Source organism: Dromiciops gliroides, chromosome 4, assembly GCF_019393635.1.
Source record: "Dromiciops gliroides isolate mDroGli1 chromosome 4, mDroGli1.pri, whole genome shotgun sequence".
Taxonomy (NCBI): domain Eukaryota; kingdom Metazoa; phylum Chordata; class Mammalia; order Microbiotheria; family Microbiotheriidae; genus Dromiciops; species Dromiciops gliroides.
In genome coordinates this window covers 1,161,801-1,186,738 of record NC_057864.1, presented here as the reverse complement: position 1 = coordinate 1,186,738, position 24,938 = coordinate 1,161,801, and the positions used below count along the sequence as shown (strand labels likewise).

At 45.2% G+C, this 24,938-nt stretch overlaps 1 protein-coding gene across 5 annotated transcripts in view; it reads right to left on the bottom strand.

Moving 5' to 3' along the window:
* Positions 1–687: 687 nt before the first annotated feature.
* Positions 688–24,938, bottom strand: part of PIGK (phosphatidylinositol glycan anchor biosynthesis class K) — a 108,841-nt gene continuing 84,590 nt past the window's right edge. For all 5 annotated transcript variants that reach the window (XM_044004862.1, XM_044004863.1, XM_044004864.1 and 2 more), the window contains one exon: positions 688–1,090. In XM_044004862.1, the coding sequence (XP_043860797.1) occupies positions 974–1,090 (117 nt within the window). In that variant the 3' untranslated portion in view covers positions 688–973. The remainder of the gene's footprint in view (positions 1,091–24,938) is intronic.

The window sequence follows — 24,938 nt, the reverse complement described above, 5'->3', positions numbered from 1 at the left end:
GCGTCAAGGCTCAATCCCAGGGGTGCCTCCCATGGGGAGAAGCAAGAGCCTTGCTAGGGAAATGCTCCTGTTTACCTCTGAGACACACTGGTGCGGGCCTCGGGAAGCAACTCAGCTCCTCTCGGCAGCCCTCTGGAGACCATACAGTGAAGGAGAGGGGCCAGCCTGCCCTGGGAAAAGGAGGGAGCCCACACCAAGAAAATCCCCAGGCCTGGGCCTGACCCTCTGGAAGGTTGTAGCTCAGACAGCCTTTTTCCTTTCTGCTAAGCAGGAGGCAGTATGGCCAGGGGGTAGAACCCTGGCTCCAACCATCAGGGACATGCTTGGGGGTCCTGTCTCTGAGGCTTACCATCTGTGCGACCTTGTACAAATCAGCCTCTACACTGACCCACAGGCCTTTCCAGCTCTCCACGGACGCTCCACCAAGCAGGCAATGCCCGATGTGCCGAGAGCCCACACAGTCACACTTCTTTTTTTTTTTTTTGTGAGGCAGTTGGGGTTAAGTGACTTGCCCAGGGTCACACAGCTAGTAAGTGTTAAGTGTCTGAGGCTGGATTTGAACTCAGGTCCTCCTGAATCCAGGGCTGGTGCTTTATCCACAGCGCCATCTAGCTGCCCCCCACACAGTCATACTTTAACGAACAATCGAGCGTGACTCCCATTGACTAAAGATCTGTTAGAACCAGATGAGGGAGGAAGGTTAGTTTTCACATTTATTAATAAATCCAAAGTATTTCACACTGAAAAGTTACCATTGTAAACTATCAACCAAAACATGATTTACTCACACCGTCTTTAACACAGGAAATGAAAACTTCTTTAACAGCAGTCCGTGTTTCAAGCAGGGAATTGTTTTACAATGAAACACACAAGTCAGAGTGCAGAGATCCTCCTAGACCCTCCTCCCCCTTTCTCTAAGGTGCATGAGAACGGCCTTCCTCACTGTAACCTTCTTCAGCAGTCCGCCATCCCTCTAAAACACATACTTCATGTGCTTGATGCCATAAGTCTTGAAGAACACCATGAGGATGAGTGCCCACAGCCCCAGGATGAAGCCTCCTGGTGGATGCCAGTCCTTCTGCTTGGGTTTCTGCAAAGGAGGACAACATGGTGACGGTTCACAATGGGCACAGCATGCAACATTGAACTAATATTCAGCCAAGTCTTAGAAATGAATTTTATATCTAGAACATCTGCGGCCTGGAACTGAAACAGTAAAATAATCCAAACAGTTCTTAATGAAGTAGTCTCCCTACTAGAATAATGATAACAGATTGTGAAACAGCTTTCCCTTCTCATCCCTCCTTGGTCCCCAAGTTTAATTCATTAAACTCATTTAGGTATTGTTACTTTTAGTGTCTACAAAAAGCACTTAAATGAAAACATTAGGAACTACCAGCAATTCCTTTTTATTCTTTTTTTAAGTAACAAACATTTTTATTTATAATTTTGAGTTACAAATTCTATCTCTCCTCCCCTCCCCTCCCCTCCCCTACCCCTCTCTGAGGGGGTAAGCAATCGGATTTGGGTTCTACATGTATGATTATGTAAAACATTGACATTTGTCATTTTGTACAAGAAAACTTGATTAAAAGAAAAAAATGAAAGAAAGTGAAAGATAGCCTGCTTCAGTCTGTTCCATCAATATCAGTTCTTTCTTTGGAGGTCGATAGTCTGCTTCATCATGAGTCCTTTGGGACTGGCTTGGATCATTGTATTGTTGAGAACAGTTAAGTCAGTCACAGGTCTTCATCACACAATACTGCTGTCTCTGTGCACAATGTTCTGGTTCTGCTCACTCCACTACACATCAGTTCACACAAGTCTTTCCAGGCCTTTCTGAAATCATCCTGCCTGTCCTTTCTTATAGCACAATAATATTCCATCCCCATCATAGACCACAGCTTCCTTAGCCAATCCCAGTGGATGGGCATCCCTTTGATGTCCAATTCTTAGCCACCACAAAAAGAGCTGCTAGAAATATTTTTGTACAAATAAGTCTTTTTCACTTTTGAGGGGTGTCTTTGGGCTATAAACCTAGCAGTGGTATTGCTGGATCAAAGGGTATGCACAGTTCCATAGCCCTTTGGGCATACTTCCAAATTGTTCTCCAGAATGGCTGGATCAGTTCACAACTCCACCAACAGTGGATTAGCGTCCCAGCTTTCCCACATCCCCTCCAACATCCAATATTTTCCATTTTTGTTATATTTGCCACTCTGATCAGTGTGAGGTGATACCTCAGAGTTGTTTTAGTTTGCATTTCTCTGATCAATAGTGATCTAGAGCATTTTTTCATATGATTGTAGATGGTTTTAATTTCTTTGTCTGAAAACTGCCTGTTCATATCCTTTGATCATTCATCAATTGGAAAATGGCTTATATTTTTATAAATTTGACTCACTTCTCTATATATTTGAGAAATGAGACCTTTATCAGAGATATTTGTTTCAAAAATTCTTTCCCAGTTTTCTGCTTCCCTTGTAATCTTGGTTACATTCATTTTGTTTGTGCAAAAACATTTTAATTTTATATAATCAAAATGATGTATTTTACATTTTGTTTTACTCTCTTTAGTCTTCTTTAGTCCTAAATGCTTCCTCTACCCCATAAATCTAACACATAAATGATTCCATGCTCTCTTAATCTGCTTATGGTATCATCCTTTATGTGTAAATCATGTACCCATTTTGACCTTATTTTAGTATATGGTGTGAGATGTTGCTCTCTACCTAGTTTCTGCCATACTATTTTCCAGTAGCAAATGAATTATTTGCCTTCTTAGACTGGGATTTAATTAAGCCAGATCAGCCCAAACAGGCCGAGCTGCAACTCTCCCAAGCACTCAGGCCCTTCAAGGAAGGCCATGGGTCACCCGCCCCCTTTCATCTTTCCTGTGGGGATGATGGGGGGTGGGAGGGGCAGCCCCAACTAGAGATGACAAAAATGGTCTTTCCAGTGACAAGCTCTGCTCCTCCTGTACCAGGCACCAAGATTCTGACCCTTGGGTTGCTTCTGTCAGAGCCAGACCGCAAACAGCAGGCAAAGTAGAAGCAAACCCTGGCCTCAGTTTTCTGCCACAAGTGACTTCATCCCAAAGGAATGGAGAAGTTTGTGGGCATCTGTCAGATGACCTTTGGCTCTTTTCCCTACAGCTCTTTTCCCATCCAACTCCTGCCAGGATGCCCCTTCCTCCTTCCACTGCCCCACAACATGAGATGTGTTGCCCAAAGTACTAATTTGGAACCCACAATTTAAAATATTTGACAGTGAAAAGGCTATTTTTGTTTTAACAGGGATGAAGAACACAACAAACTGCTTAATAAAATGAAAATCCTACTCTCTACCTCGTTAACTTGAAAGCAAAAACAAGATTCTTCTTCATGGAAAGATGGAAAGATGGACGGCCATCAATGAGCTGACCTTTTCTCAGCACCCTGGTTCATTCTGCACAACAGTCATCTTATCCCTCTCCTTCTTGTCTCAAATTTAATTTTTAACTACCTGATTTTCTATTTGATTCAAATTCTTGTGGGTAGAAATGCTGGGGGCAATATGATGCACTTTACTTCTAAATCAGAACCTAGATCAAGCTCCAAGGCCTTCTGGGTGGTTCTTTCAATTCCACACAAAAGGGATCAGAGAGGAATCACATGGCCCATGGCCTTGCTAGGACCGTGGCTTCACGGATCTTGGAGGCACCTGGGTGTTTCCATGTTGTCTCTCTCCTCAGAATACGGGCTCCTGGGAGGCAGGACTGGTTTTGCCTCTTTCTGTATCCCCTGCACTTAGCTCAGGGCCTGACACACAGTAGGTGCCTGTTGCCTCGACTTTCTCTCTGGATACACCAGAGCCCCTGGAACTCTGAGATTAACACAGTAAGGATGATACCTGACACAGACTCTTGCCTGACCAGGGGAGAGCCACAGGATGCTGCGGGGTAGGGGTGGGGGGTGCAGCAGGAGGCCACGAGGCGGCAGAGAACTTTAGCACCCACGAGCCAGCGAGGTGACTGGAGTGGAAGGCACTCCCACAGCATCTGCACAGCAAACATCTCTAGCAGATCACAGAGCGTTCCTGCGGCGCCTTCCCACCAACGAGAGGCTACTGCTGTCTGAGAGAACCTCTGTTCAGAATCACCGGTTTTTCCACCCAACAAACTCATCCAAGACCCAGGTTTTCAACATTCTCACACATGTGCGCACACACACACACACACACACATGCACACACACATTCTGACGCATGCACGCGTGCACACGTACACATTCTCACACATGCACACACGCACACGCACACACACACGCACACACTCTCAACAGGCAAAGAAAAGATTTCCTTAACACACGAGCGTCTGTAACAGAGAAGATGGTAAAGGAAATATTCAACATAAAAATGCATCGACTGCTTCTGCCATGACCCCGCCTGGTCAGACTTATGTCATCAAGTCCAAACTTTAGCTCTCAGGGGTCGAGAGAGGGACCAGAACCAAGACTAAGCTATGATTTTACTGGCCTGGGGAACACCCAGGCAAGGGAACTCCCTCCACCAAGGGAGGTGAGAACCTTCTCTCTAAGCCCTTACAGTGTGAGGGAGCTGCCTGAGGCACTAAGAGGTTAAGGGACCTGCCCAGGGTCACACTGCCAATCAAGAGTCAACGGAGGGGGCAGCTAGGTGGCACAGTGGATAGAGCACTGGCCCTGGAGTCAGGAGGACCTGAGTTCAAATCCGGTCTCAGACACTTAACACTTACTAACTGTGTGACCCTGGGCAAGTCACTTAACCCCAATTGCCTCACCAAAAAAAACAAAAAAACAAAAACAACAAAAAAAGAGTCAATGGAGGCTTGAAGGGTGTGAAACCTGTCCTCACACCCAAGGACTGCCTGCTGTCTGTCCCGTTACCCATGTTTTCTTCCCATTGTTCCACCATTGCTTCACTCAGGCAGCTTTATAGAGTGCTATCCTTTTCCTCGTCTACAAAATGAGGGGGAGGTTAAATGAGAGGATTTTACAGTCTCACTTCCAACTCCAAATCAGTGGGTAAATAAGCATTTGTTCAAGGCCTCATGCAAACTACAGGGAGGATATGATGACCTTCCTGACCTCAAGCAGCTGATGATCCAGGTGGGGTGGGATGGTCGGGTGGCCAAGGCCTGTAGGCATGTGAATGGATGACTGGCTCCCATGGGGCACAGTGATTAGAGAGAATTCACCAGACCAAAGGAGAAAGAACAAAAATAAAGAAGCTGACACTGTGACTAACTGGGTAAAAGGAAGAAATCTGGATTATAAGGAATTCTTAACACTGAGGTGGGCTGCCGGGACACCCCAGAATCTCTCTCTCCTTTCAGTCCCACTCTTTTAGAAGGACCACAAGACCGCACTCTATGGATACGTGGATCACAACAGTATCATACACTAGGCCGTTGGCGGCGCTGTGAACTGACCCAGACATTCCGTAAATCCATGCCCCAAAAGTCCTAAGCAGGGCATACCTTTAGACCCAGTGACTGCACCAAAGAATCAGGAAAGGGACCCATAGGGTCAAAGGCCAGAGCATTCTTTGTAGTGACAAAGAACTGGAAACTAAGGGGGTGGGTTCCTCCCAGTCCCAGAATAACTAAGCAAAGGAAGTCTGAGAAGGAGATAGAGTCCGATGTGCTCCTTAAAAACATCCCAGGAAGGTCACAAAGAAACCTGCTCAGATAATCAATGAAACTGTAATTTCTACAAGAACAACACTGTAAACACGAAGCGCTTTGAGAGACTTAAGACAAAGCGATGGCCAACCGAGCTACCCGCCTTCGAATTCACAGCCTGAGACAAATCATTTGGGACATGATCCAAGGCAGGAATCTGATTCGATTGCCGGCGCGTATTTGTTAGAGGGGTTTTCTTTTTCTTTTTCCAATGGGAGGCGGTAGGAAGGGAAATAAATGCTAACAATTTCTCAGACCTCTCCAAAGATAGGACGCATTTTCTAACACGTAATAACTAGAACAATGATGAGGACATAGCAGGCTCTCAATAAATAATTTCTTACTGACAAATAGAGGTGAAAATACTAAAGTGATATAAAACTGGTCACTGAATTGATTTTCCTGTTTGAAGCAAATTTTTAATTTAAATGTATTTTGGTTCATTAAAGTCACTGATCAAAAAAAACTTTAGTATAAAGCATACACTACTTATTGAATGTTAGTAGATTCACTTGAGTGATACCATTCACAGCAAATATCCATGCTAATATATCCATGTGCTTGACTACTGGAACTTGAGATGTGAAGCCCTTTTCCAACGTCTAGAAGATCCTGCACAGGGCGCTGAATCCTGATATCCTTACTCTCATGTAGGGAAACAAAAGAAATAAAGGAGTTTGGGGTCCAATGGAAAGCCCAGGCCCTGGTGCTCCTGAAGGGACAAGGAAAGGAATTACCAGAGCAGGTTCTACACACACATCCAGAGGCAACGAGAACCAGCACTGGTGGGATATTTGGTCATCATCGTGTTGCAGTACAAACGATGCTAAACAGACCATCGTGAACATAAATGCTGTTTGTTCCTAATCTTTGTTTCTGAGGCTCTAAGAGGAAGTGACCGTCCTGTGAAGGCCTTGATTCCACTCAATAGACATAGGCTCTGATATGTGGCGGAAACAGAGATGGCCAAGGAGCAATACGGGAAAGTCCTTGGAGAAGAAAGTGCCTTGGAGAAGAAGGGCAGAGAAGGGCCAAAGCCTTGCAGATTACACAGAGGCCCCCCCTTTTATCCCAGCAACACTTACTTCAGTAAGAAGTTGGTGGTGGGCACGGTGAGGCCTAAAGAAGACAATGATCCCAAAGCAGAAGGGATTGTAGCAGCAAGAAAAGACTTGTTGCTGATGTGGGCCTCATCTCTGAATAAGCTATTGTGAGAAAATAACTATTAGTAATGAATTTCTTGGGGGGGGGGGCCCATAGATCAGTTTCAATCCTACACACACACGCCCCCCCCCCCCACCTCCCAAGAAAGTCCAATTCTTGACTGGGACAAGCCCAAGGGAACAAAAAAATAATGGGGATGATTCTTTTGTCGGGCTCAGGGAACTGATGGATTAAACCACACCCAGAGACTGGCCTTTGCCCTGCAGGGAGGGTCTCTCTCCCCTTCTGTCATCAGCAGAGTTCATTTTAATTGGCCCACCCTCAACTCACATCAACCAATGGAACTGAATGACGCTAACCAATGAGCTTCGACCGATGGATAATGGCCCGCCTCTGTCTACAGAGGATCAAACCCTTGGCCACAGAGGCTTCCTCTGGCTGGGGCTGCTGCTGCTTGGTGTGTGCTCTTCCTCTTAGGATCGGGTAGGTTCTGTAGGGCCTCTAAACTCTCCTCGAGCCCACGTGCTGTTTCTCTGAGACAGCCTGGGTCTTCTGGGGCTTTTCTCCCGCTTGGGCTAACTGCCACACAGTCAGTTCTTTACTGGTACGGATATGAATTAGTAATAAATGCTTACTGCCAAAACAGGTGCAATAGTCATTAATATACAAATGGCAATTAATTTATAAAATACAGTAGCCACGATGTTTTTTTAAACACACTATGGGGGCAGCGAAGTGGTGCAATGGATAGAGCACCGGTCCTGGATTCAGGAGGATCCAAGTTCAAATTCAGCCTCAGGCACTTGATACTTACTAGCTATATGACCCTGGGCAAGTCATTTTACCCTCATTGCCCCGCAAAAAAACCCAAAAACAAAAACAAAAAACTCACTGTGTAGTTATAGCACTAATTTGTCAGAACTTAGATCAGAATGATTTGAGAGAGACAGAGAATACAATGTGACTTACAAATGAAATGATTCAGCCCGGAATGGTTTAAGTGATAATCAAGAGAGGGAAAAGTCAGCAGAAATGACAATGACACTGATTCTTCTCATTTCACGATGTGAAGCATCTGCCACAACCAGGAGACCAAAAGCCAACAAGCTGGATGAAGAGATAGAGGAGATGCAGTCCAGGGTTCGAGTTCAGGAGGAACGGGCCGGTTGGCAGGTAACATTATGCTGATTGCACCAAGCCCCCTGTTGTTGCTGAGTTACTTTTTGGTCTTAGCCAATGCTCTGTGACCTCATTTAAGGTTTTCCAGGCAAAGATAGTGGAGTGGTTGGCCATTTCTTTCCTTTGCATACCTATTTTCTATACCTCTATACCTGGGGGCCCAAGAGGAAAAAGTGTAAGAAGCCCTGGTTTACATGCTTGTACTCTTACTCATAAAGGAAAATAGCCAGGATATGTGAACCTGCCATTTTACTTAAAAGACCTCTCCAGAAGCCGGGTAGAACAATTCCTCCAAGATCTACAAGTACTGTACCGAATTGAAGATGAGGACTCCTCCAGTGGTTTCACAGCGATCTGCTTCACACTCACTGACTCTGTCAGAAGGGCTCTTGATCGCTGTGGACTCTAGCCCACCCCCAAAAGGAAGCCTCCTGTCACCTGTCTCACAGGGAGCCATCCAGCCTCTGCCCGAAGACATCAGAAAGGGGGAGCCACTCACCGCCCCCAGAGCTGGTCCTCCCCCAAGTCTGCTCTCCACCAGGCTAACTGCCCCGGATCCTCATTTGTCACAACCATCACACACAGCCAGCGTCCATCTGGTTAAGTCCATGAGGTTCCCACCCTTGAATGTTGATTTCCTCAATGGTGGAGCTCCAAGCTAAGCATGCCCCCTGGTCTGCTGCACCCCTCTGAATGCAGCCCAAGGGGCCTTTTGCTTTTTGGATTGAGTGTCACATTGCGTGAATGGCCCAGAGTGAGCTTGCAGTCTGTCCGCTCACAGTTATCTTTTGCCCCTGCTGTTGGACACGCCGCCACCATCTTGTATTTGTGAAGCTGACTTTGGAGCCCAAGTGGAGACTTTGTATCGATCCCTATGAAATTCCATCTCATTAGATGAAGCCCAATGCTTTCTCCTGCCAAGATCTTTTGGGATCTTGACCGTGTCGTCCAACATTAGCTCTCTGGGGCCATAATCTAAATCATTGAGGAAGAAGTCCAATAGCCCATCAAACCACACCACTGACGACTTTGAGCTCGGCCATTTAACCAGCACCAAGCCCATACCTGTATTTTCACTAATTCTCCATCTCTTCCACAACAATAGCATGAGATGCTTTATCAAACACTGTTAGAATCTGAGTGAGCTTTATTTACAACACACACACACCCACCGTGATCCAGCAGTTTATTAACCCTGTCAAAATAGTCAGCAGACATTTATGAAGCACCCACTATGTGCCTGGGACTGTGAAGAAAGGGACAGGGGACGGAAGGGGAAGGAGAGGGGAGAGGAGAGAAATGAGGCTAGGAGGGCATGATGTGTCTATGACAACTATGTTGTCGTCATTACTCCCCTTTCCAGAGGTTCACTTCCCATCTTTTTTTTTTTTTTGGTGAGGCAATTGGGGTTAAGTGACTTGCCCAAGGTCACACAGCTAAGTAAGTGTCAAGTGTCTAAGGCCAGATTTGAAATCAGGTCCTCCTGACTCCAGGGCCAGTGCTCTATCCACTGCACCACCTAGCTGCCCTTGCCCCAACTCTTTTAAGATCCATCCTAGAATTTAAGTGAATCATGATGTCAGACTCACTGGCCCAGACTCTGTCAACTCTCTCACTTTCCTTTTTTGAAAACTGAAAAGATGAGCTTCCACATCCCAAGGTACTTCCACTAGCTAGCCCCCAACCACAGCTCTGCAATTGCATCTGCCAGCCGTGTCATTCCGGGACACTATTAATCTGCAAAAAGCCCTGATGTCTAAAGATGGCCCTCAGAGATCAGGGGTCCAGAGGAGGCCTAAGGAAGCTGAATGCCTTGCTTGCTGGCCCAGGTAATCTGTGGCCTCATTAGCCTACCTGGAATCCAGCCTCCCACTGAATTCCTTTGCCAAGGAGCATCCAGGCTTAACTTCTGAATCACCTACTCTTTCAGACGTGCTCATTTCATTGATCTTCTTGAGTTATCAAGCCCTTTTTCTTGGATCTGGGACAAAATGGTAAAGCAATGTAGGACTTCAATTGAGCCACTGAGCTTTAAAAGCCTCTGGTTTTCTATGGAATTCTATTCCATTACAGAATTTAAAGGAGCTGGTGAATAATTTGACCCTGGAATAAGCAGTGGGGACATGGGTTTCCAGCTAATGCATTTCCCATGAAATTTCATGCCAAGCTGGATCACAGTATGGATAACACCATCTTGACTTCCGAATCCATGGACACAATAATAATCTGTTCAAAGCTGACCAGCACTGGAGGACCACTGGGTGTGTTATTAAAAAGAATTTAATACCAAGCCAGCAAAAGAAAAAATAGCTAATAACAATGAAAATACATGCTCAGTGAATCATTCTGAAGATAAAAGATTGTAAAGAGAGAAAGAGCAAGTAATATTGAATGTTAAACTGGGCACACTTGAACACCACCACGATGCAGGTTTACAACTGACTTCTTGGTTCAAGGCTGGAGATGCTGGCCTAGCTAAGCTCCAAGGGAGAATCAGCATCTCTCCAAATAACATCCAAACTAGACAAGCATGTGCTGAGTGCGTCCTCTGTGCTGGCGCAGTGTCGTGGCCACAAAGGGCATGAATTCCACGGGGCAGGGGCAGCATGTACACGTGACATCCACGGAGCAGGCATTCTCTTGGGAAGGTTGGGGCTTCCTTCAGGACCAGGTGCCAGAGAGAACACTGGCAAGCAGCGGATCAGGGAAGAAGACATGGAAGAAGGGATAAGGGTTCTGAAGGATGGAAACGAGATGTGACATGCAGAAGCACAGGTGCCATCCTGGGCTTGGGCGACCGCATGGAGTTGAAGTGATAGGAAGGAAGGCTTTAAAGACGGGTTGTTGCCAGCGACGGGAGGGAAGGACTCTTGTTCGAGTAAGCCCCCCTCCCAACTTAGACATTTTGTGGGCCATGGGGATGGGAGAGGCTCCAAGCCATCTGGTTTGAGTAGCTGGGAAGATGGTGGCCCCTCAAAAGCAGTGCTGAAGTTTAGGGAAAGTGCAAATTGAGGGGAAAGATTCTCTTTGGGGCACAATGAATTTGAGGTGCCAGAGGGACACTCAGCTAGAGCTGTGGGAATGAAGTCCAGGCAGATGGGCAGGATTAGATAAATAGATTGGGAAGTCCCCTGCATGGAAGGGGAGAGCCTTAGAATTTTTAAAATGCATAACTTTTTTTAAAGTTCCAAGGGCACCAAAACTTCACTCTGAAGCTTTGAGAACAGTTACGGAGAGTAGCTGAGCTACAGGTCTGATCTGCGTATGTCAAAAAAGAAAGAAAAGAAATGTGAAATCATTTTGTTCTCTCTTCCCCTACCCTGATGACAGTAACTCGGTCATTTTGGAAACTGAAAATGAAGAATTCCTTTCTGCCAAGCCACAGGTGTGTGCCCTCCTCCCGAACCCTCTGGCTCGATTCTGTTTCGATTTATCCCACACAGGCTCACCTGTGTGCTCTGGGTTTCCTCACTAGGATGTTAGCTCCTTTGTGTGAGGCCCGAGCACAGGGCCCAAAGCACTGTGGGTGCTTAATAAATGCTTGCTAACTGACTGATAAGAAACTGGTCAGACAGACTTTGTTAAGCAATCTAAGAAGCGAGCGCCCAGGATGAGGACCACCGTAGCCTCCCAGAATCTGGAGGTCTTCTGCCTGCCTTGGGGCAGAACCTGCTTGGATGAGTTACTGCCCACAACTAGGATTTGAGTTCTTCTGGGAGCCAGGACTCCATGAATTTTTCTGTTTGTATCTGGTTTCATGCGTTCATTCATTCTCTTTATCTCCTTCCACAAGTTAAAAAGAACACACACAAATAAGAGCACAAAAATCAAAGCTCAGGCTCCTGAATCTACTACGTGTGGCAATAACAAGGGCTGGGCCTACCTCTCCTGGTGTGTGTGTGCGTGTGTGTGCGCGTGTGTGCGCAGGAGGGGTGGGCAGGGGAGAATGACACTAGCCCCCAACTTCCAAACCTACCTGCTCACTATTAAGCTTCCAAAATCAGGTAGAGCATTTAAAAATTAATTCAGTTCTGACAGTGTGCCTTCCTTGTTATTTCTTCTCTTGTTAATGGAGGGAGGAAGATATGAGAGAGAGAGAGAGGAAGGAGAGGAGAGGAGAGAGAGAGAGAGAGGAAGGAGAGGAGAGGAGAGAGAGAGAGGAAGGAGGGGAGAGGAGAGGAGAGAGAGAGAGAGAGAGGAAGGAGAGGAGAGGAGAGAGAGAGAGAGAGGAAGGAGAGGAGAGGAGAGAGAGAGAGAGAGAGAGAGAGAGAGAGAGAGAGAGAGAGAGAGGAAGGAGAGGAGAGGAGAGAGAGAGAGAGGAAGGAGAGGAGAGGAGAGGAGAGAGAGAGAGAGGAAGGAGAGGAGAGGAGAGAGAGAGAGGAAGGAGAGGAGAGGAGAGAGAGAGAGAGAGAGGAAGGAGGGGAGAGGAGAGGAGAGAGAGAGAGGAAGGAGGGGAGAGGAGAGGAGAGAGAGAGAGGGAGGAGAGGAGAGGAGAGAGAGAGAGGGAGGAGAGGAGAGAGAGAGAGAGAGGAAGGAGAGGAGAGGAGAGAGAGAGAGAGAGAGAGAGAGAGAGAGAGAGAGAGAGAGAGGAAGGAGAGGAGAGGAGAGAGAGAGAGGGAGGAGAGGAGAGGAGAGAGAGAGGAAGGAGAGGAGAGAGAGAGAGAGAGGAGGAGAGGAGAGGCGACAGAGAGAGAGAGGAAGGAGGGGAGAGGAGAGAGAGAGAGAGAGGAAGGAGAGGAGAGGAGAGAGAGAGAGAGAGGAAGGAGGGGAGAGGAGAGAGAGAGAGAGAGAGAGAGAGAGAGAGAGAGAGAGAGAGAGAGAGAGAGAGAGAGAGAGGGGAAGGAGAGGAGAGGAGAGAGAGAGGAAGGAGAGGAGAGGAGAGAGAGAGAGAGAGAGAGAGAGAGAGAGAGAGAGGAAGGAGAGGAGAGGAGAGAGAGAGGAAGGAGAGGAGAGGAGAGAGAGAGAGAGAGAGAGGAAGGAGAGGAGAGGAGAGAGAGAGAGAGAGGAAGGAGAGGAGAGAGAGAGAGAGAGGAAGGAGAGGAGAGGAGAGAGAGAGAGGGAGGAGAGGAGAGAGAGAGAGAGAGGAAGGAGAGGAGAGGAGAGAGAGAGAGAGAGAGGAAGGAGAGGAGAGGAGAGAGAGAGAGAGAGGAAGGAGGGGAGAGGAGAGGAGAGAGAGAGAGAGAGGAGAGGAGAGGAGAGGAGAGAGGGAAGGGGAGAGAGGAGAGCGAAGGAAGGAGAGGCAAAGAGGGACAGAGGGAGGCAGAGAGGGTGAATTACATGGCGACAAGGCATCGCAGAGCACTGGGCACACTCGGCTAAGGGCTGCGGGGAATACGATTCAAAGGTGAGAAATCGCTGGGCCCTGCTTTCAAGAAGTTTGTTCTCTAATGGGGAAGGACAATGTATGTCTGGGGGGAGGGAGGGGGGTATGGGAGGTCAATGTGGGTGCATCTCTGTGCTGCGGTATCTTAGACCACATGACAGCTCCCAGGACTCCAAGGTCAGGCAGGCCTGGGCAGGCTTGCAGGTGAGTATCTCCTCTTCCCCTCACCCACCACAAGTACAAGGCGGCATCCCCAGACTTGGCCTTTCAGGCAGATCATTCACCAGACTCTGGAATAAAACACCCTCCAATTCAGCCATGAGCCAACTTTTCTCAAAAGATCTCATTCCTCGGATTCGATTCCATAACCACCTCACTGTACACATGACTGCATAATTAATGAACTCCCTTGTGTAGTTAAAGTGACCATCGTTAGGAGACAGAGTCTGCAATTTGTGGGTATTTCAGGTGTCTATTGACCGAACTTGAAAGGCAGCTAAATAGTACAACAGACTGTTGGACTTGCAGTGAGGAAGACCTGGGTTCAAATCTTGCCTCAGATCCTTCCCGGCCATGTAACCCTGAAGAGTCTGAGTTTCCTGATCTATAAAATGGGGATAACACTAGTAGCTCCCTCACAGGGTTGTTGTGAGACGTGGAGAATCTGAAGGGCTCTGTGAATGCCGGCTCTCACAGCTATTACTATCATTGTCCTCATCGTTGACCTTCCATCTAGTCCCCTTTAGACAGAGGCAGCCCCTCCCCTGGGACAAAGTGCCTGTCCCGCTGATGCTGCTCCCAGGAGTCCTTTCACTCATCCACATGAACCTCAGCCTTCATGCAGAGAGCCTCTCTGCTGGATCCCACACACATCTGGTTTGTGCCCGGCAGGTGGCACTCTGAGCCCCTGCCTTTTCTCATCTCCTTAGCACCCAGCACCCAGCAGGCACTTCATACAGGCTTGTGGCTGGGGCGATGTCATCCCTGGACGCTGAGGAGCAGGCGGCAGACATCCTTCATGAAAGCCGCAAAGAGGCTGGAAGGCCCTGGCTCTGGCCCACGCTGATGAGAACTGGGGATGACTCGACGCTGCCCACGCCATACGACGTTATCAGAAATGTATCTTCCCCTTGAGACACGGTGGCCCCAGAGGGCTCCCTCCTCTCTAGGTCAGGGCATCCCCTCCTTGAGCATTACTGTTGTTGTTTGTCCTTCGTTCCCGACGGGGACCATGACATCGGGAGGGGATGTCCTGACTTGCGCCGAATTGAATTGAAGAGAGGCAGGGCTGGGCAGGGTCATCAGCCTCCCTCTCTCCTCCAGAGCCATCGGGGTCCAGTGGCCAGAGAGAGAGCAGGACGATGGTCTTCAAACAACCACCGCTGACGTTCTCCAGTCTGTCTTCGATTCTTTTACTGACAATGAAGTAACAGAGCTGTCTGACTGTGACACTGGCAACGACAGTTACCCTTGAGGCGCATGGCCCGAGCCTCCCCCCAAAATGGCTGATTTGGCACAGGGAAGGTGTTTGTTCCATAGGACAAGCCCCTACCCCCTAATAACAGCTAGGCTACACACGTGACAAAAAGCCAACCACATCACAGACAAACACTGAAGAGCGGAAGGGCCGCCAATGATTGAAATGCCTGATATTTTGAATTAAAAGGCAGGTAGCTTAGCAACAGTGAACTTCCCACTGTGAGAAGTACTTAGTCTCTCACTGTGGATGGGGCGAGATGCACATCATTACATGAAACTTCAAAAACCAGTTAGCAGAGCACGGTTCCAAGTATTGTAATTAAGGTAAGGATGAAACTAAGGATTTTGAAATTAAATGAGTCTATGGGGAAGCTGATGGAAACTGTCCAAGGTTTTCAATAAGGCCTTTTCATAAAGCATATAGAACGTAAAAATGCTATTAAAATGGATTTTATAGAAAGAAAAAATGATCAAGCAAATGTTCTAAAGGTACTGCTAGAATTAGTTAGAAAATAATGTTTTTTCACTCTCCACTGTTGAATCAGAAGGAGGTTATTAGAATTTCCACTCTACATATTTAACAAACAAAAAGCAACTTCCATTTATACAAGTCTGGGTTGAAAAAAAACCTGGCAAATGTGAATGAGTAAGAATGAACGAACGAACGAACGAACAAATGAATGAAGTGTTTGGTAAGTCCTGACTGTGCGCCAAGCACCAGAGGCATAAAGAGGAGCACTGAGCCATCCCTTCTCTCTAGAAGCTACAGTTCTGGAGGAGCAAACAATGACTACCCCAAAGTCCCGCTTTCAGGCCGCCGATTCATCGGCATCACCTTGTGACTCTGGTTCAGTAGGATCAATACGTGATGGGCAACACCATGCACATGTATGAAAGCTGTCTCGAACAAAGAGAACTGAGTGGAGCCTCAGTAAGAATAAAAATAAACTCCTTTTCTCCCACCTCGATGACATTAGTCATTTTTCTTCATCAAACAACGGCAGGTGTGACTGAAGCACACGCATTTTGAAGTGGGAGCCCGCACATGGTGCAGACACAGCCGAGGCTCCAAGCCACGGCGGGATCAGCAGGAGCAGGGCCTGACTCGCCAGGGCAGGAAAGATGGATGTGATGGCGGCCCTCCTGACTGGACTTCAGTAAAAACACGTGATGAGGGTGAAGGACGGGCACGACTCCCGAGGAAGCCTGAGGGCCCTGGGAGCTCACGGGAGGTGAACATCCGCCAGGTGAGGACAGAGCAGAAGGAGGTGCCTCCAGTGTCCCAGGGGTCACTGTAACTGGTGGCACAGATGTGGGAAGGTGAGAGGGGGCAGAGGGCAGGGGCCGCTGTTGGTGGAGTTGTGGACTGGCCAGGCCGTTGAGGAGAGCATCTTGTCCCCTTGATCCTGCTCTTCCGCTCCTCAGCCCACACCATCATGAGAGCATAGAGAGAATGCCTCTGCACCCACAGAGACAAAAATGATCGATTGTTATGGTTCATCTGTTTCAGTCATGTCCGATTCTTGGTGGTGTTCTTGGCAAAGGTACTGCAGTGGCTTGCTACTTCCTTCTCCAGCTCATCTGACAGATGAGCAAACAGAGTGAAGTGCCTTGCCCAGGGTCACACAGCTAGTAAGTGTCTATGGCTGGATTTGAATTCATGTCTTCCTGACTCCAGGCCCAGTGAAGCTTAGAAAACAACAATCTCCAAAGAATTTGGGATAAACATCACAAAGCGGGTAACAGAGAGGCATGAGGTAGGTATGAGCAGACTGCGCCAGGAACCAAAGAACAGGAATACAAGACGTCCTCCAGGAAGTGCCTCATAGGAAGAGCCAATGAAGTGGTCATGTGCTACGGTCTGGTGATGACCAGTGAGCATCTGGGGGGCTCTGGAAGGAAGGCCTCCCATACAATGGGTGGATCCCCTGTGTCAAACGAGTCTTACACACGGTGACCCCGGAATTAGTCACAACCTTTATCACTGGAGGGAACTTCTTTTTTTTTTTTTTTTTTTTTTGCGGGGCAATGGGGGTGAAGTGACTTGCCCAGGGTCACACAGCTAGTAAGTGTCAAGTGTCTGAGGCCAGATTTGAACTCAGGTACTCCTGAATCCAGGGCCAGCGTTTTAACCACTGCACCATCTAGCTGCCCCCGGGAACTTCTAATCAATGAGAACACAGACCCCCTTTGAATAATTTAGTAGAGAAAGTTACATTGTTAAGTAAAAGGTGCTTCTCAAGATGGAAGCATTTTTTACAATATTTAAGAACAAAACCCCAGGAAGAGTAAGAAATATCAACATCAGTAAACATAAGCACTAAATAAGTATTTGCCAAAGGATCCGTGATGTTCAATTCACTGGCTGAAACTCCATCCATCCAACTTAGTCCCATCTGCATTTATGCTCGATGTCTTATGGATATTCTGTAAAAATAATTGCTACTTGATTTTGTTTTTGATTGTCTGATTTAAAATGTAGAACTAATCAAGATGGAATAGAGAGCAGCTCAAAATAAATATCTCTATATATGGCTAATTAGATCAAAATAGGAAGCCTCCAATACGGCTCAGAAAAATGAATTCTATTAGGTCACCTATATGGCCAATGGGTTAAAAAATCACTATTACCGAGCAACTGGTGGCACAGTGGATAGAGCACTGGCCCTGGATTCAGGAGGACCTGAGTTCAAAGCCAGCCTCAGACACTTGACACTTACTAGCTGTGTGACCCTGGGCAAGTTACTTAACCCTTATTGCCCTGCAAACAAACAAAACAAAGCAAAACAAAACAAAAAAACACAAGCAAACAAACAAAAAACCACTATTATCCCTGTTAACAGGTGCAGACCCTCATCACCTCAGGGCTAGGGCCTGGGCTCTGCCCACCTCCAGTCTCTCCCCACTCCCTACTCACCGCCCCACCCACCCACTCAGCAAACTCCAGTGGCTCTCTACCATCTCCAGGATCCAGTACAAACCCTTCAATAGGTCTTCAGGCCTTCATAACCTGCCCCTTCCTCCTCTTCCAGGCTGCCTAAGCCTCACTCCCCACCACATACTCTCCTACCGGGTGACATTGGCCTCCTGGCTGCCCACAAACAGGATCCTCCATCTCTCGGATCTGGATACTCTCTCTGGCCGGCCCCAGGCCGGAACACTCTCCCTCCTCTGCTCTGACTGCTGATGATCAAGAAGACATTTAGGACCTTCTGTCCTTTGGGCTGGTCTTTGGAAACCGCTTTTCCTTTTCTTTTCTTTTTAAAAATGTAGCAAACATTTTTATTCATAGTTTGGGGTTCCATTTTTAATACCTCCTTCCTACCCTCCCCTAGCCCCTCCCAGAGGAAGCAATCAGATATGGGTTCTACATGTATGATTATGTAAAACATGACCAGATTGGTCATTTTGTACAAGAAAACTCAATTAAAAGGGGAAAAAATGAAAGAAAGTGAAAAAGAGCCTGCTTCAGGCTCTGCTCCGTCAATATCAGTTCTTTCCTGGGAGGTTCCATCATGAGTCCCTTGGGATTGGCTTGGACCATTGTGTCATTGAGAAAAGTCAAGTCATTCACAGTTCTTCACTGAACCATATTGCTGTCTGTGTGTACAATCTTCTCTTGGTTCTGCTCATACATGTTCATACACGTCTTTCCAGGCCTTTCTGAAGTCATCCTGCTTGTCATTTCTTAGAGCACAATCATATTCCATTGGGGGCAGCTAGGTGGCGCAGTGGATAGAGCACCAGCCCTGGATTCAGGAGGACCTGAGTTCAAAGCCAGCCTCAGACACTTGACACTTACTAGCTGTGTGGCCCTGGGCAAGTCACTTCACCCTCATTGCCCCGCAAATAATAATAATAATAACAACAATGATGACGACGACAATGATGATATTCCATAAGCATCGGATACCACAGCTTGATCAGCCATTCCCCAGTGGATGAACATTCCCTTGGTTTCCAATTCTTAGCCACCACAAAAGGAGCTGCTGTCAAATTTTTGTACAGACAGGCCCTTTCCCTTTTTCTGGGTCTCTCTGAGATAGAAATATTGATAATGATCTCTAAAAAGCCTTCCAGGGATAATAGTTTCTTCCAATTTCTCCCCCTACCTTTTATACAAAGCAGAGAAATCTGTTTAAGGGGTGCTCAGGGTTGGGTTCTGTTTACAGCCAATTCCTCAGTAACTCCTCTTTGGCACAAAGTGACCAAGAGACCAAACTTTCCTCCATTTTCCAAAGTTTTACACAGCTGCATTTCTGTGGTTTGAAAACCGCTCTAATTAATTCCTGAAATGTCAACCCTTTGGGATAGGTTGTCTGAAAAGGATGCTAACAGTGGCCAGATATTTGAATCTTGCTTCACAAGTGGTTTGTAGAGGCATATGTGCAACCTTCTTAAATCTAGCTGCTTCCCCCTTTCCCTCTGTAAGAGCAAATGGTCAAGTGTGGACAAGCACAGGGGTAAAGAATATAAGAGTGGAACTGGTCCTCTTGTTTTGGGACAAACTGAGAGAGTCTGGCGTACTTTGGGGAAAGTGGCACCATGTGTGATGATGATGTACCACCAAACATTTTTCCTGAATTTTTTTTGAGTAAAAGATGAAAATAAAGTTTAAAACCAATTCTAGTTTGGATGAAAACATTTAAAATTAAACTGTTACCAGTTAGGAAAAAAATCTGAAAGAAAACTCAAAAAGGTCTGCTCCTTCTCAAGCTCTCTCACTTCTTTGTCTCTCTTTCTCTGTAGAAGCACCGGCAGAAACACTCCCTGAAAGAATCTTTTAAAAATTGCCTTCACTGTCCACTGTATTCTGCAGTAAAGCAGGTGAGTTATATCTGAAGGAAGTACACATAGAGAGTCAACCTTGGGAGACAGGAGAGTTTTACATGGGAAACAAACATCTTCTATCACTTTCTGTTCCTTCAACCCTCAAAAGGATGGAAAATTGGCCTACACAGGAAACTAGAAAAGACGGCAATTTCCATTGAGTTTAGTATCCTTCATTCTAAAATAATAAAAGATGGGATTTTCCTGCTGTGGATGCTAAGTGAAGGCCTCAGACTGCCACCAAACTCCATCACCTATGTGCAGGCAGAGAAGATGGGAGGCAGGAAACAAACCTTTTATCGAGAGATGAGCAGTTGTTAAAGTTCGAAATCTGAGATTCCTAGAAATTAGGTTAATGTAAGACCACAAAAGAGATTTTGAGGAGTCTTTCTTGAGATAAGCAAGTATATCCTGCTCCATAACACTCGCTATAAGATGTTAAGTCAGAAATAAGAGCCAGGATTCCTCCTGAGAAAGTACCTGATTGTGACTTCATCTGATTGCTTAGAAATGCTCAGGACACCGTGAGCGAGCCGAGCACTATCTTGGCAACGGCATGAGATGCGACTGTAGCGGGGAGGTCTTTTGCCCTATTCGGCTCTGTCTGCTATTCACTGAAACCGTAGGCCAGGAATGCATCTCACGATGCTATCACCAAAGAGGAAAGCTCCCGGGGCATGTGAATTGTACTTTGTAAACTGAGTTGTTTTACACACACTCTGGCTATTGAAAGGGACCCTGAAGAGGGTGCTTCTGGTGAGCCCTGTCTCCTGAAATTATGTCTTGGTGCATCAAGGTGGAACTTATTTTCCTATCAGTGCAGAGCTTTTGGACCCTGGATTCAGGATCGAGCTATCATAGATGATCAGTCAAAAATGCAAAGACTTGATAAATTGTGAAGAACTTTCAGAGACCCCCCAGCTCTTTAATATTTTTTAGTGGTGCTATATGGTTGGCAAATAATCCCAAGAGGAGTGGAAAGATGTTTGGCAGGCATCATGGTACCAATGAAGACTTGAATTCAAGCAATGGTCTGAGAGGAATCACAGGCCTAGAATCTTAAGGGAAATGGGGTCTTTTTTGAAGGAGGATTGAAGGAAGAATGGAAGCTCAGGCCTAAAGGTATTATTATCAAAACTACCCGCTACTTGTTTAAAAAAAATACACCAGAAAAGTAGATCAATGGTACTTGACCAGGTCAAGAAGAATCAGGAACAATCAAACCGAGCAGCCCAATATTTGATAACCCCTCAACAAATGACACAGGGAAGGGTGTCTTACTTGACAAGAACTAAGAGGAAAGCTGCAAAGAAGCTTGATCCCAAAGGGTTCAGATGAGTGCCCTATGCTGTATACCAAAATAAGCCCCAAATGAAGACGTGATCTCTGTGAAAATAGTCACATCATTAAAACCTAGAGGAAAACAAGAGAACCCGCCTGTTATGCCTGCATCTCTGGGATGATTCTTAACCCAAAGAGGGTCAGGGATGAGCATAAGGGATACAACAAACAATCTTGATTACAAGACACTAAAAAGACTCAGCAACAAGAGGTAAAAAGAAACATTCCATTTAAAATAACTACAGTCAGTTTAAAAGATGAACACAATTGAAAAACACTTTTTACACAAATAAAGACATTGAAACAAGTAGAGAAATATTCATTGTTCATGAGTAGGCTGAGTCAATATAATAAAGATGATAATTCTACCTAAATTTACTTATTAGGTGCCGTGCCAATCAAACTACCAAAGAAATACTTTATAGAGCTAGAAAAAATAATGACAATTCATCTGGAATAATCAAACATCAAGAATGTCAAGGGAATCAATGAAAAAAGAAATGTGTAGGAAGGTGGCCTACCCGGACCAAATCTCAAACTGTATCACCAAAATAATCTGGTACTGGCTAAGAAATAGTGGTACATCAGTGGAATAGACTAAGTACACAATACATGGTAGTAAATGGCCATAGTAATCTAGTGTTTGATAAATGCAAAGACCCCAGCTTTGGGGACAAGAACTAAACATTTGACAAAAACTGCTGGGAAAACTAGAAAGCAGATTAGAAGAAACTAGGCACTGACCAACATCCCACACCACATACTCAGATAAGATCAAAATGGATAAATGATTTAGACATCAAGGGTGATAGCATAAGTAAATTAGGGGAGCATGGAATATTTTACCTGTTAGATCTAAGAGAAGAGTTTATGATTAAACAAGAGATAGAGATACAGGATGTAAAATGGATAATTTTGATTATATGAAATGAAAAGGCTTTTGCAACAAATGAAACTAATATAGCCAAAATTAGAAGGAAAACAAGAAACGAGAGAACTTATAGCAAATTGCTCTTATAAAGGCCTCATTTCTGAAACATAGGGAACTCAGCCAAATTTATAATATATATATGAGCCATTCTCCAATAGCTAAATGGTCAAAGGATGTGAACATGCAATTTTCAGAAGAAATCAAAGCTATAAATAGACACATGAAAATATGCTCTAAATTGCTATTGATTAGAGAAATACATAGTAAAACAACTCTGAAGTACCATCTATCTCACACTTGACAGATTGGCTAACATGACAGAAAAGGAAAATGACACGTTGGAGGCGATGTGGAAAAACTGAGATACTAATGCACTGTTGGTGGAGTTGTGAACTGTTATAACCATCCAGGAGAACGATTTGGGACTGTACTCAAAGGGCTCTAACTGCATATATCCTTGGACCCACAAAAGCACTATGAGGTCTGTGTGCCAAAGAGATCAAAGAAAAGGAAAAACACCTATATGTACAAAAATATTTATAAGAGCTCTTTGTGTTAACAAAGAGTGGGAAACTGAGGGGATTCCCATCAATTGGGGAACAGCTGAACAAGCTGCAGCATATGATTGTGACAGAATACTGCTATGCCATAAGAAGGGACAAAGTGGATGATTTCCGAAAGAACTAAGAAGACATAAGAACTGATGCAAAGTGAAATGAGAAAAACTAGAACATCACTGTATATAACAGCAATATCGTAAGAATGATCCACTGTGAGCTGTGAACTGATCCAACCATTCTGGAGAACAATTTGGAATTTTGCCCAAAGGGCTATAAAGCTGTGCATACCCTTTGACCCAGCAATACCACTTTGGGGTCTTTTTCCCAAAGAGATCATGGAAAATGGAAAAGGACCCACATGTACAAAAATATTTATAGCTGCTCTTTTTGTGGTGGCAAGGAATTGGAAATTGAGGGGATGCCCATCAACTGGGGAATGGCTGGACAAGTTGTGGTATATGAATGCAATGGAATTCTATTGTGCTGTAAGAATTGATGAGCAGGAGGAATTCAGAGAAACCTGGAAGGACTTGCATGAAGTGATGATGAGTGAGATGAGCAGAACCAGGAGAACATCATGCACAATATCAACAACATCACACGTTGACTAACTGCGATAGATTAGATTCTTCTCACCAATCCAACAGTACAAGAAAGTTCCAAAGTTCTCATGATGGAAAAGGCTCTCCAAATCCAGAGGAAAAAAAAAAGGAACTGTGGAATATGGACACTGATTAGACCATACTATTTCTTTTGTTTTTGCTGCTGTTGTTTTTCTTTTTTGAGGTTTTTCCTTTTTGCTCTGATTCTTCTCATATAACATGACTAATGCAGAAATATGTTTAATGTTATTTTATATATATATATATATAAAACCTGTATCAGATTACCGGCTGTCTAGGGGAGGGGGGGAGAGGAGAAAAACTTGAAATTGGAAATCTTATCTAAACAAATGTTGAACACTAAAATAAATAAATCATTAAAAAAAAAAAAAAGAATGATCCACTGTGGAAATTGGCTACTCTGATCAAGATAATGATTCAAGACAGTTCCAAAGGACCTATGATGAAAAATGAAATCCACCTCCAGAGGGAGAACTGACAACTACTGAATGCAGATTGAATCATACTGTTTTTTACTTTATTTTTCTTAGTTTTTTTTTTTTTGGTCTGTGTCTTCTTTTGCAATGTGACTAATATGGAAGTATGTTTTGTATGACTTCGCATGAATAATGAGTATAGTATTGCTCGACTTCCTTCAGAAGGAAGGAGGAAGAGGGAGGAAAAGAGAATTTAAAACTCAAAATTTTTTAAAAAATAAATATTTTTAAAAATTAGATGTAATTGGGAAATAAAACTATATTAAAAAGAAAAAACAAGACACTTAAGAAACTCTGATATAACCAAAATCAACACAGCTAGGCCAAGAAGAGAGACACAAGTGCAAAACTGTAACACTGCATTAAATACCACTGTTCCAAGTCTGACAATCAAGCTATTCAGGAATTAACCAAAACACATGACTGCAAGTCTTTCTCAGAGATAAGCGTCTATATGAAAACATGCTCCAAATCACAATGAGTGATATGTGAAATGTAAATTAAAACAACTCTGTAGTTCTACCTCATACCAATCAAGTTGGCAAAGATAACGAAAGACAGAAATAGTTAATGGACTACATGGGGGAAAAGGCGCACTAAGAAATTGTTGCTCATGCTGCAAATTGGTCCAATCACACTAGAAAACAAAGTGATGAAACTGTTCAATTTAAAGATCCCACAAGTCAGGGAGAAGGTGAACGTAGCCCATTGAGGGTAAAGACAAAAGGTCCCAAATGCACCAAAATATTCATCACGACACTTAATGGTGGGTGATGCCCACTTAAGAAAAGGTTGACCAAAGTGTGGTATTATATGAATAGAATGGACTATTTGATCTGTAAGAAAAGGAATGTGAGGAATTGTGAAAAACAAGCAGATTTCAATGCCCTATGGAGAGTGAAGCAGGATCAGAAGAGTATCTAAATGAAAAGAACAGCACAGGGAAGGCAAATGTGTCCCTGAAGTAGCCTTCGCTGACCCTGTCAAAGAGATGAGGAAATGTATCTCCTCCGTCCCTCAAGGAGGCACAGGCTTGAGGGTGCTGCCTGCAGGTCCAGACAGATGGGGTTTGTGCTTAACCGTCTCTTGGTCACAAAGGAGGGCTGCCTGGGGTGTGGGGTGGGATGGGGCAGAAGAGCATATGAGGAGATGAGCACAAGATACACCAATCAAAAGCACCAATAAAATCTAAAATTCCAAGCAGCTCCTTAAAGATCCTAGAAATGAGACTCAGTGCCTGGAACATGCTAATAAATGTTTGTTCCCTTCATCTTCTACAACCTTCTCCATCCCTTATTTGGTCATGAACTCATCCACTACCCACAGATCTG